This window comes from Limanda limanda, chromosome 5, assembly GCF_963576545.1.
Source record: "Limanda limanda chromosome 5, fLimLim1.1, whole genome shotgun sequence".
NCBI classification, from domain to species: domain Eukaryota; kingdom Metazoa; phylum Chordata; class Actinopteri; order Pleuronectiformes; family Pleuronectidae; genus Limanda; species Limanda limanda.
The window spans coordinates 15,877,737-15,891,925 of record NC_083640.1 but is presented as its reverse complement, the minus strand read 5'-3'; the positions used below and the strand labels follow the sequence as shown (position 1 = coordinate 15,891,925).

Below are 14,189 nucleotides of genomic sequence, written 5' to 3'. Positions count from 1 at the left end.
ATTTCTGTCACATTTTAAGTTAAGGTCAAACATCGAATTCTGCTGTATACAGATAGTGAGACCAACGGTTTTTGGTAGAAGGAAAAGCGAGTATAAAAACAGAATACAAGTCGTTATAGTTTTTTATGGAAGTTTTCTGGAAGCTGGTAAAAGGAGAACTCAGGCAGCAGCAGATGTCTTATGCAGATACTTTAATGTAGACTTGATGCATCAAGGCGTCCAGAAGGTGGAATATACCAATGCTAAGATAGTAACATGAGCAATCGTCACCCTCAAGTCTCCAGAGTCTCACACAGCCTCCCAAGAGATCTCCCTCTACTTGCATCACCCATTCCAACAGCACATAAGCCATAAAAGGGTTAGGGTTACTCTATACCAGTTATAGCAGCTAAAGATACTTCCTTCAGGGGTTGGTGGAGACCAAAATAGAGGTAAAAGGAGAGGGAATATTGGCTGTGAATGTTAAGACTGCTCACACTGTATTCATCCTCATCCAAAACATTTTGTTATATATGTATATATAATTAATAAATTACAGTATCAAGTCTATCATATTGGACATGAGGCTGCAAAGTATGACCAAACATTTCTGCTAAAAAAAACATTAAAAACGTGTCACAAAATTGGCCTGTCAGTTTGTCAGTCTGAGGTTGTTACAACTTCATTGGTCTATTAATTTAATTATTTCACTAGATTTTTTGATGAAAGACAAAACTGTCAGCATTATTAGAGCATCTCTTCCACAAAAGCAGCAAAAACCCTGGACACATAGTGAACGAAATGAACAACCTTTCTTGACACCACATACCAAAAATATAAGTTAACAAAATGAATTGCTGTGACACTGATGTATAAATATATAGCAGCTCATGTCACTGCTTCTGGCTTTAGAACTACTGCTGTTTATTTAAATGCTTAATACTGAAATCAACCTCACATGATTACAAGAGCGCATTCAAACACGCACTGATGAAATCCAAGTGCGGCTGGAAAGAATACAAATATATTTTGATTGCCGTGAAATCAAATAATCAGAGGATGAAGTAAAAACCACATCTTCCATATTGCTTGGATGTGAAATAATAAAATACACTTGACCTTCAGTCCGTTTGGCGCCTCCGGGCCATCTTTGTCCATCAATCTTACATGGAGATACAGAAATTGATTAACATTTCTTTTCAAGTACACATTGCTTTGTGTTTTTCGCAGGAACATTATTACATGGCAATCTACCTAGAGCTTTAGCTAAGTCACTTTTCAGCACAGGATGGACAAAGGATTGGAAATCAGATTAACCTTTTGCTGGTATCACGTAGGTCGACATATTGCAGAATAATATACAAGCTGAGCTGCTTTTTACAGAATTGTTTCCATTTGTATTAAAAGTTCAAGCATCAGAAAACGCCGTTATACCATGGTTCAGTCCTACAGAGGCTAAAAGAACTGATTTCCTTTCCAGTTAAGGGTTCAAATCACCCAACTTTGAAATATTTGATATTTTACTGTCCTCTACCTTTGTATCGGCCTCACAGCTTCCTCCAACTCATATTCTGTCTTTCTTTCCATAACACACACTCAACTTGTGATTTGAAATCAACTAATGGTCATGCAGCCACGCAACGTTGACACACACTCACCTCTCCGCTGTTTATCATTAATTAATGGGATTGGTTCTTCCACCTGTTTCCATCATTTCTATTATTCAAACACTCCCCTCAACGGCCCCCTGGCGAATAGCGTTACTGTTGTTTGTTGTTTTGGCTCGAAGTGCCAACTGGGGTGAACTTGGTTTATCACTGAAGAACTCCATCTGTCACCCGACTTGAAACAGTCTGAGGAGAGCGTTTTATCTATATGGCAGATGAAGGTCATGTTGAAAAGGGAATCCTAATACACTACACTTCAAAACACACATGCCTACAGTCATGTTCAAAAATGAGACGTTTGACTTTTCCCAGCCCTTCGTAAAAAAGTGATGTGTTTGCATCAGCGACAAGTTCACAGCAAGCGAAGAGACAGAAGTCTGTTTCTTCTCCGAGGGCAACAAAGGTTTCCAGGATAATCAAAGCAAACCGTAATCAGTGTATGTTAATCAGGAAACCGCATTTGTTTTTCTTAGTCACAACACTCGTACAATTTGTTTGAGAAGACGCTTTGATTATGACGCATAACTGTGCAAATGAAATCAGACCTCTATTCTTTAACGAAAACCCCCGATGAGGGGAGACAGACGGGGGGAGGTGAAGAAAATAGATCCTGATGTGCAGCGTGTGTCCACAGAGAGATAAACAGACTCACAACACGATGAAGAACATGTACTAAGCACAATATTGAGAATCAAATGACACATGAACAAAAACTGTAGTTGAGGATGAAATTAATTAATGCTGAAGTCGGTTGATAAAAATTAGACTTGCTTATTTTTTTTAGGCGAGCATCTGCTGCGTCTTTGTTTTGCACTGTTGAACTGGCTGACAAAACAAAGCAATATAAACATGTTCCCTTTGGCGATGAAACACTGTGAAGGGCATTTTCAATATTTTTCCGGCAGTTAAAATAATAGCAAATGAATAAATGTTTGAAAAGTAGTCAAAAGATTCAGTGTTATGAAAACTTTTGTTATTTATATTTTAAACAAACAAATGTTCCAATTCCACGTTACCTAATGTGAGGCTTTTCTCTATTTATATATATCATTGTCAATTGTATATATTTGTGTTGGATGGTTTACTGCATCAAATACTCAAACTAAATTTGTGTTTTTTTTCACAATTTCTGACATTTTACAGACCTTGAGATAAAATGAAATCAATTCCAAATAGTTGATAACGAAAATAAGCATTTTTTCAACTAACCTCTGTTGTGCAATAGGAGTAGACTTGACGTTGGCTAATTATTAATAATCATGAAATAGGATTATTAAAATAATAAAAATTATCTATCAAAAATAATTAAATTATTAATTGAAGATGATCAGTAATCAAATAACAATAAAACCACTAATGAGAAAATAGGAATTATCAATTAGAAAGTACAAGCTGTCAATTAACAATGATAAGGTTATCAACCAAGAATAATGAAAATAATTAGTCTAAAACAATAAAATTATCAATTTAAGAATAATACTATCTATATTAATAATTGAGAAAGGGGGGCACCACCCTGGTTACCAGGGACCAACGATGTCAAGCTATAATTATCAGTCTCATAATGATAAATGTCAAATTAATAATGTCAATATTTTAATATTAACGATTACTTAATAAACAGTGAAGGCTTCTAAGTTCGAGCACAGGCGATCATAATCCAGCTGCAATCACATACATATGCACAAATAATCACAGACTACAGATACTTTAATTACAAAAGTATTTATTAAAAAGGGGAAATAAAGTTATAATGTTATTCAATGATTTATCATTTTAACAAGCTCCAATATTTCAAAGGTAAACACAGCAGCAGCACTTATCACAATTCAGAAAATACATGGACAACCTGCGGTCTACCTATGTATGTCTGTCTCTATGTGTGTGTGTGTCTGTGTCAAAGTGTCTCTCTGTGTGTGTGTGTCTATGTGTGTGTGTGTGAAATAAAGTTAGTGTTATTTAATGATTCATCATCTTAACAAACTCCCATATTTCAAAGATAACAACAGCAGCTTATCACAATTTAGAACACGCATGTAACCTCTGGTCCATCTATGTGTCTCTGTGTGTGTGTGTGTCTGTCTGTGTCTATCAATGTGTGTGTGTGTGTGTGTGTGTGTGTGTGTGTGTGTGTGTGTGTGTGTGTGTGTGTGTGTGTGTGTGTGTGTGTGTGTGTGTGCGAGAGAGAGAAAAAGAAGGGGGGTGGCGATGACGCGTAGTGACATCACATCTAAGATGGAGGCCGATCATGATTCGTGGAATCAAGGCCTAAAAACTCTCAAAATGGCGGATTGACTACAAAACAAGATGGCGGAGCCGTTATGAATTTAGAGCCAGGATGGGAGGAGAGAGAGAGCGGAGGCGTGGCAATAATAGACTCAAAATGGTGGGTTAACTTGCGTTATTCAAGATGGAGTCTATGTTAATGACACCATGTGGCCGGAGCGCACACTGGTGGTCGTCACATGAATTACACAAAGGAAATTTTAGACAAAGAGAATTCTTATCTCTGCTTGGCTTTGGGGCCGAATGGTTTCCAGATGTGTTCAGCCTCTCTAAGCATAGATTTAACTATGTGACATGACCTGTATTATAAATACAGGTCAGGAGTGTGTATAGGTCGGTTTAGAAGGAGAGAGAGAGAGAGAGAGAGAGAGAACATGAGAAAACATGTAAGGAGAGTTCAAAGAAGCTCTTAAAAGTACACGCCTGAGATGAGTTAACTGTGATTCACCCCTCAGCCCTCAAGCGAGCGTTGTGGGCCGAGGTTCTGATCGGTGAAATCACTGCAGACTCACACAGACGTTAACAGTGCGTGGCTGGAGGCTTTCCTCGCGGCCTCAAGCACGAACACAAAACCCGGAAATGAACCGGAAGTAGCGGCTCGTCGTAGCCGGCTAAAACAATGAGACTCAGCGGTCTCGCAACAAATACAATCAAATGTTAAATAATATGCTACGTATCAAAACTAACATCTGCCCAGACAACATAAGCCTCTTACTGTGACCGTGATTTCGTGGGTTGCCTGCGCCTCGGCGCGAATCTCCCGGAAGTCCAGTGAACAATGTCTTGGCCTCTCAGGCGAGCTCCGGGCTCGGCCGCTGGACCGGAAAAGGAAGCGAATTATTCGTGCTGCCTTGACGGAATGAAGCTTCGTCTTCTTCTGTAACAGCGGAGATCGTGCTGTTTTACAGGAACGGAGTGGATTGCCTCTTACTCCTCAGCGGGATGAACGTCGCGCTTCTGCAGGGGACGGCTGGTTTGAAGCCGTTTGTAGATCGTTGGAAAAAAGAAAAAGTAAAGTCTATGGAAGTGTGTGAGTCCGTCCAGCGGGGTACTTCCTGTTTCGATGTCTAATCGCCTCCTTAGTTACTGAGTCGTGTGGTTAGACCTCTTGAGGTCAGAAAACAACTTGAGCAGCGTGGAAAATAGGATGACAAAGAGAGTCTCTTAAAAATACCGAGTTAACTAGTAGAACCCCGGAGGGGTTCTGTTGTCGCTTGGGCATCTGAGTGAAGAGAGACAGATTTCTGGGAGCAGAGGGGTTTTGTTCTACCTGGGAGGTACCTGCCCCCCTGGAGGAGGGGTCAAGGGTCAGTGTTGCCCTCAGCCAATTAGATGTCAGGGTCCCGACCTTAGTGGGCGGGGATTCGACCTCAGTGGGCGTTTCAGAGTCTCATTTGGGTTTTTGCAGAGCGGCCTGCAACATCTCCCCACCAGGCCCTGCTGGAGGGGGGGCACAGTGGGGGTTCAGGACATGCTTCCCCCACCAAGGCGAGGCTCCAGGCTGTCTAGAGAAGGTGTGAATTAAGACTGAAACTGGTTGAACTGGTTTCAGCTGGGCCTTGTAGGCCTCAAGTATTTACAACCTATTGTTTGATGGTCACTCAGGACCTCACCCCCAACACCTCATTACTTAATATATATCAGGTAGATTAACACAGCCTATGAATCATTGTCTTTAGGGATACGCTGTGTTAAGAGAAATTAAGGATTGCTGAATTAACTGAAGAGGAAAAAAGATGAATAGTGGTGGGCTGAGCGCAGAAGAACTATTTTAGAAATTTTGAAATTTTACATATATTTGTGTGCCGAGTATTGATCCGGTCAACTAATTTTACAGCGGAGCTCTGAGTTCGGATTCACAGTGATGTGTGAGCAGCAGTCTTCATAATCAAGTAGATTTGTTTTGTCGGTTGTTGTGTTGCCATCTCAGCCTCACACCTACAAACAGAACACATCTCCAATGACTCACTGCTTTGCATGATTTGCTATTATACAAAGCTCCTGCTAGCTGGTTGAAAATGAGCCCTCGATAATGGCAACGAGACGAACGCGGCAAAATGTGGAAATGAAATCAGACATCTATTCTTGAACTACAGTGGCCTGATGGGGAAAGATGGGGGAGCGGAAGAGAGTGCACAGGTAAATTAGATTGAGAAAAAAAGAAAGAAAGGAAGGACACCAAGCAGCAGAATGTGGAAGAAATGGAAATGAATCAAAAGTGTGAAAGAAATTGATATATACTGTGGTAGGAAGGGGGAAGAAAGAGAGGGGAGCAGTGGGAGAGAGTCGGCGGTAAGCGAGCTCTGAAGAGGAAATCAGTTGCTTTCTAATGGGCGCTGATTACATCTCCTCCTAAATGTCAAGTACATTTCCATTTAAAGTGCCTTGCTGCTTAAAAAGGCATGAAGAGAGGCACACCCAGACCACACACACACACACACACACACACACATACATGTGAGGTGATATGTACAGTCACACCGCTGCACCACCACATACGGGACAGCAAACACACACACACACAAGCAAACAACACACACACATACACAGTTGATTCACCAGCTGGACGCAGACTGTGTGTATTTGGGTCCTTTCTTCAAACCTCCCTCTCTGCGTGTCCATGAATCACGCAGGAGTGACACAGTAACCGAGGAACACCGCGGTCTCATCAATAAAATCCACACACTTCTTTATCCTTCATTTCAACCCGCCCTCAAATCTGCTTTAGACCAATGAGGCGTGTCCTCCCCCCGGGGGTTCGGTAATGACTGCCAATCAGGATCACTGTAGCCGTGCCCAACAGCGAAGACAGATGAGTGGCCCCGAGGCCCCTGCTGCACTGGAGCGAACAGAGCTTAGAGATGGATTCAATATGTCACAATAACACACACAGACACACACATGCTCCAACACTCCTGCACACCGTGAAGAAAATAAAAAAATTAAATAGTGTGTGGGTGCAAACACAGTAAATTCATTGTGTTGCATAATTATGAGATACTAAGTCGTAATAATGAGATACAGATTTTTATTTTCTTCATCACAGTGGCTCTAATGGGCTTCCATAGTTTTGACCTCTTTTTATTTTACCTGTAGAGATCTTTGTGAGGAATAATCAGACAACATCAGTAGCACCTGTTTTCACCTGGTCGTCACGTGAGTTGACGTCGTAAGGGTGCGGCACCGGGTCAGGCCACAAATAAACCCAGAAGGGGGCGCTGTTACTTTCAGTTCAGGATTCAATGAAAATGTGTTAAGAGAATATTTGTTTTTGTTTGTTTGTTTGTTGTTGTTTTTTGTTTGTTTGTTTGTTTTTAAACTATAGTAAAAGCTGTAATGGACAATGAAAACTTTGGTCTTAGAAAAGCTAAAAAGAATCATATTTTTAATATTTTATATTTTTTTGTGAAACAAAATAAATATCCATATTATATTTTAGTATATTATCTGACGAATTAATCCCTTATATATACATACATAAACTGTATACCATACATATATTCATAACAGTCTATACATGTATATACTTATATACACAAGTACAGTTATATATATTTATTTTTTACTCCTGATGACTGATGTTGGTCTTATTTTTGGTTTTATTGATTGTTTTACAAGCTCTGGTTTTGTGTCGTTATTTGATGTATTCATGTATTTATGAATCTTTGATTTTTTTTTCTTGTGCCAGAGCTTGTGCCTGTGTTCCCTTCCCTTTTTAGTTTTAGTTTTCCGCAAAACAAATTTCCCCTCGGCGACAAGAGTGGAAGTTGAAGTTGAAGTCAACATCTTAATACATAATAGACAAATACACTATACATCCTCATGCAATCACCTTGTGCTATTATTACTCAAGTCTGTTCACTGACAAATAATATTTCCAATGGTGGGGTATGTTATTTACATATTCTTTTCTGTTTTACACTTTCACATGTTTCTCTTGTTTAACTAATTTTGCCTGGGATTATTAAAGGTTATCTTGTTTTTTCCTATATTCTATATCAAGGCATCAAAGTTGAAGATTTGTTTTTTTATCTTTCATTTAACCAGAAAGATACAATTGAGTTACAATTATTGTTTTCCAGGGCATCCTGGTAAAGATGGTCTGTAAGTACAGATGGACAACACATCTCCACTCTCTCGGACTATCCACATATGAGTCTATATATAGAGATACTTTACGGAGAGAGTTACGGCGACAAACTCCCAGCGCAACACATGCTCGACCAATCATGAGTCAGTCTCAGCTGTCAATCATGATGTTTCATCCTGTTACAACATCATCAAATAAATAACTGAAACCAAACTTACTGGAAAAAACATGAACATAAATCAGTATGATAAGAGCTACCTTTAATGTTTTAATGACAGCAAACTTATAGGAAAATTTTATTTGATGTGGTTTTTGACCTTTTAGTTTCATCCATGTCTCGTCCACTAACACGCTCTTGGCCTGTATCCAACCCAGGACATCAGAAGTCACCACACTCAGCTTTTCTTGGACAAAAATGACATGGTCGATAAATCTGTCGATAGGAGGAAGCTCATATATGAAAAAGTCGACATCAGGAATCTTCAAAAATCCCATTCAATTTAATCTACAACAAGCCTAAATACACTGTAGCCGTAAAATTAGGAATTGTTTGCTAAATGTCAGATGAAACTTCGGCCTCCACCCTGAGCTCAGTGGCAGCAGCTCCAGACTCAATGCTGGGAGGACTCGCTCGTCTCACTGTATCTGAATGAAGCCTCATCGTCTCCTCTGCCCTTGTCAGCACTTGTTAACCTCTACATTGATTCTCCTGCACTACTGTACATCTCCTTTAATTAAAGGCACCGGCTAATCTGGTTTTCCACCCAGCTGTATTTGAAAGTGTGTAGCTGTCATCTCCAGATGACGGTGCTAAATATAACCGGTCAAATTTACATATATTGATTAAATTAGCTATAAGGTCGGCAGGACATTGATTAAAAACGAGTTTGACCTCTGCTGAGTTTCACCAGTGACTTACACTTTTAGCAGCGATACTCAATACAGTGACCTGGTTAAAGTAATGGTGTGAAAAAAAGGTTAATCAACCACATCTAGTCATTGTACTATATTTGTATTGTATTGGTGAACCAATCACATTATGTCCAAAGCCACAGAGATAGAAGTCAAATTAAACCTCAAACAATATTTTCACATTATAAAAATATTCACATTTTGTTTTTATTTTAATGGTAGGGCTTTAATATATTCACAAGAAAATTGAAAGAAGTAGAACAAATAGAAGAGTTAAATGTTACTATAAGCTTGAATCACATTAATAACCATTTTTGACATTTTGTAGACAAATTGTACATCAATAATTCCAAAACAAGTTAAAATACAAAGTGGAAATTATCACAAGAAAACTACAGTTGTGTAGTCAAACTCATGCAATAAAATACGTGCCATGTGAAACTTGTTAAAAACTGTTAGGTACTCTTTTTGGATTATATTATTATTATATGAGCAATTCACTGACACCTGTTTGCTGGATGTTTTATTTAGAGACATAGTAAAATGATATAAACACATTCAAGACTTGTGTTTTGCCTTGAAATGAAATCTAACCATCTGGATTGTTGTGCCTTTTCAAGACTATTGATATTATGGAATACGAATAGCCTATACATTTTATTCTTGGTTTGACAACAATTTTTTATTCAAACGTTTCCCACTGACACTTTTTCACTAAACATGCCCAAACAATTATCTCCTGGAAACAAACTGCAGCTTTTGCAGCTACTACTTTACTTGAGTGTGTGTTACAGTTAGGGATGGGTATCGTTTGGTTTTTATCCGATACCGGTTCCTAACCGATACTTTTAAAACGATACCGGTGCCTAAACGGTGCCTGAACCGATACTTTTTTCAAAAAAGTGCACAAAACGATGCTTGACTAAGAAAGGCTTTTTTAATTGCCAAATATATTAACTGTTTAAAGCAGATTATAAATATAAATATATACAAAACCCTTTATAACTTAAAACTATGAATAACATACGAACTGTTAACAAAAGTTTACACTATACTTAAATAAATAAAAATAAATACAAAACACACACACTCTGACTCGTGACTCTGACTTCAGTGCCTGAGCCAAATGAAGACTGAGGGTCGCTTTTCCATCACTCGGAGACCCCCGTTTCTCCGCGGCTGAGGCTGCCGCAGGGGGGCTTCGGCCCCCCGCCTTCGTCCCCCTAAACTGCGGACGCTTTTGTGAAACCTGTCTCGGCGTGGTCTTCGTTCCTCCCGCCCCGAGCCTTTCCAAGCCGACCCGGAGCCGGTCCCGGAGCACCGCCACGGAGGAAATGCGCCCGGCGGGGGGGAGGGGGGGCCAGCTAGAGCCGGGGAGAGGGCTCACGAGGAGATACTCCCCCCCCCCACCTGCACGGAAGCCCGGACACACGCGGGAGCCCGGGGACAGACTCTTGTCCCCGCGCCCGGCGGCCCCGCGGGAGCCCGCCGCTTCCCGTGAAGGAAGGAGCGGAAGTGTGAGGAGGCGGGAGGAGCGGAGACCTCAGTCTTCGATTGGCTCAGGCACCGAAATGAGGCACCAAAATCTCCGTTGCATTTCGGTCCGGGTAGGTACCGGTTGTATTGGAACCGGTTCCATATTGGAACCGGTTCTCGGTACCCAACCCTAGTTACAGTCCCACTGTAACCAATAAAAACACTGATCAGCTTACCTCTATTTCACAATTATCGGGAGATCTCTCAGGGACAGCTTCAAGGTTTGGCGGAGCTAATTAGATTTAATAATGGCTCCACTGCAGAGACGGAGCGTTTTAGCAAATGAGCTCATAAAAATGCCTTTTGGATGCTCGGGCACAAAGACAATACAAATAGCCATCATGAGGGGGACAGTGTAGGACACAGCACAATATGTCTTCATCCCACAGCGGACAGCTGGAAGTGACGGCGCTCGGTGCCGCGTGAGGGATGAGAGGAGAGCGGAAAAAAGGGCCCATTTGGGCATCGATCACATTTGTGCCCCTGGTCTGTTTGCATATTTTAGACCCATAAACAACATGAATGATGTGCCGTGTAATGCACCATAATCGAGATTTATTCAATCTCGGGTGGAGGAGGTGGTGGGAGGAGATGTTCACAATCCCAGAATCAGGAGGGGTTGTTGTGGCCATGTGTGTGTGTGTGTATGTGTGTGTGTGAGAGAGAGAGAGCACTGTGATTTATTTGATTTAATTAGATCGCAGATGTAAAACAGCTCGCAGGGGGAAAAAAAGGTAAAGACGAGTACCGAGGGAGACATAAATAACACCAGGCTCTTTCCCCTTCCCCTCTGCCTTCCTCTCCTCCCCTGCCTCCTCTCGTCTTCTCTCAACTCTCTGATCTTTCCTCTGCTCGTATACAACCTCTAGTTTTAAATCCATCCCGTCTCTTTTTTCCTTTTTTCTTCGCTTTCTCCTGGCTCCATTTCGCTCTACATCATCGCATCTATTCTCTCAAGTGTCCTCCCCCTCCCCCCCACACCCCTGTCTCCCTCCGCTCTGCTCCCAGCTGAATAACGATAGGGGGTAAACACCTCATTAGGCTAAAAGGCCCACAGGAACAATCGCAGACATTGTACTCCGGACCTGTTAGTCTGAACGTTTACAGAGACATTTTGAACGCAGCAAGACAAGAGCAAGTGGAGGCTGTGACAGCATCACCAGGGGCTCTTAACACGTCTTGTGTCTTTAAGACTAGAGAGGACACACGCTCACACACATGTCCGTGAACAGCAGATATTTGGCTCATGATCAGCAGAGAAAAGGAGAATAAATCTACTCTTCTTCATTGTCAGTGGCCAGTAAATGTGGTTTATCTGACACTTTGAACCGTCTGCAACATGTCATCACAGCAAACTGTTGCTTCTACTCTGATACAAGGTCAGGAACTTATTTCACTTCACCACTCAGCACAGCTCTTCCTTTTTTTTTCCTTTACTTTTGCATGTTTTACTTTCCACCACATCAACGTCCTTGATTTCAAACACATTTCCCCGGACCTGGCAGTGGTAGAATTTAAGATTAAATAGATATCTGAATCATCTGTAAAACCAGGTGCGCCTTGTGTTTTCTGTGTGATACCACATTGTTGAGTTTAAGGTTATTAATTCAAAGCAACTCTTCAAAATGTATAACTTCTCACTTGAGAGAGAATAAGTGTGTCTTAAAAAATGTTCTCCTCTCAATTCTCCAGTCTCTCTCCTCTTAAGCTGTTTTCAGACATGGACTCTAAAAAATGTTTAGGGATATGCTTTATGTTGCATATCATGTGTATTTGGATGATGGACTTTAAGGTAATTTGATAAATGAGTTATGAGTCTTCATTATGACTTTCACACCTGTCCCTCTGGTGGTCAGCACAAACATACATAATTATTGATGCATGCTCAGACATAATGTATGGCCTGGATACTGATAGCATTTTCTCTATAACTGTATCATGTGCTGGTTTATCGTCATTAGATAAAACATGACTTCGGCCAATCTCGGCCACAGGAAGTTAAACAGCAACAATGTGTGAGTTGAGTTAAAGACATGCAATTAGTCAAATTTGTTAGTAAAATTCAGAAGTCATAATCCTCCCATTATTTCTGACAAATTTACAAAGTGCTTTACAAGGAGGAACCAATGACTGTTAAATAACGGAACATGAGCAGAAAAAATTTTAATTAAATAGATAAGATAAAGATTAATGAACAGTATTAGTGTAAATAAGAGCCAAAGTCAATCACTGGTAAAAGCTATCATACAAATAAAAGAAGCTGGAGAATTTGTGATTTCAATGAGGAGTGCTTTCCATAATGTGACGGCTCTGAAAGCAAAGGCTCAGTTACCCTTTGCTACAAGGTGAGACCGGGGGGTAACCAGCAGGGCTCCATGCGTGGATCTTTGCGGTCAAGTGGTGCACGTACCAGGAAACTAATTCTGAAAGGTATTTTGGTGTCAGGCGGTTTTTATTGCCTTAAAAGTGAGCAATACAGGATATTTATAGGAAACTAAAGTGCCATATGGTCATGATGTCCTTTTTAGGAGTTGTCCTTTTCAACAGTTACATGCTTTCAAAGGGCCTAAGGCAACATTCATATTAATAGCTTTTTAATTGTTATTGATTATGGTGAAGTGGTGTATACAGAAGCTGTGCCAAGGTTGTCATTAGCAACAGTAAAGGACCAGGAAAGCATTGGTTGTAGACGCAGGGTCCACTGTAGCCACTTCACTCTGCAATATTGATTAAAGAGCAGTCCTCTTCCTGCAAACTGCCGCCTGAAACAATAAAAGAGAGAAAACGAGCTAATCACTCAGCATTTTGCTCAGATACATTTGAGGTTTAATTCACATAGTCACAAGTTATTAGCTGCTCTAATGACTAAATTCACTGTGAAATTAACTGTGAGGGCAATTTCCAACACTTGAAAAACTGAAGACTGTTAACAAAACAACAGCTCGGGGGATTTATTGTGCGCTGTTATTCGATAGCAATTTTTGGGCTTAGACGCACACACACAGACACAGATACACACACAAACACACACACACACACACACATGCAGCCAGCAAAATAAACAGATACTGGAATAAACTGTTTAAGTGAGCGTTCAAAAAGTGTCAGGGAGTAGAAATAGCAACACAAAGACACTTTAACAAGCTCCATAATGCTTCAGTGATGATTTTTACAATTCATATAAAATTTTAAAGAAGCTTTATTTGGAAGTGCAATTCTCTATAACAGATCCTGAAATGTGTATATATATATTAGCACCTTTCTGTTTATTTAATTATCAGATACAAGTCAATATTTTTTTTAAAAGGCCACTTCATCATCAAATATATACTCAACAGAAATGGATATAACCATAAATATTCATGATAACTCCTCTTTTAGCAGAATCTGAACTGGAGACCTTGAGGTTGATCTTTCGCCCTCCTCACCTTTCACTTCAGAAGTTTGACCCCCAGCGTCTCTAAGAAGTGCTCCTGGTGACGGAGTCAATGGTCTTCTGGGCCCTTAGAGGGTCAGGGGCCACACGGCGGGAGCAGTGGGGGTCCAGAGGGTTGTCGAGCGTTACGTTGAAGGTGCCCTTCAGCACCGTGTTCATGATGCCTGGACTCAACTGCAGGCACATAAACACAACAGTCAACGACAGATTATACAGTTAAAGCCATACCGTATTTTTTATATGGAAATACACATGCACGCACGCACGCACGCACACACACACA

General features: G+C 40.6%; 1 protein-coding gene across 1 annotated transcript in view; it reads right to left on the bottom strand.

Moving 5' to 3' along the window:
- Positions 1-13,930: 13,930 nt before the first annotated feature.
- Positions 13,931-14,189, bottom strand: part of stpg2 (sperm-tail PG-rich repeat containing 2) — a 53,760-nt gene continuing 53,501 nt past the window's right edge. The window contains exon 13 of the mRNA XM_061071883.1: positions 13,931-14,080. Within this exon, the coding sequence (XP_060927866.1) occupies positions 13,931-14,080 (150 nt within the window). The remainder of the gene's footprint in view (positions 14,081-14,189) is intronic.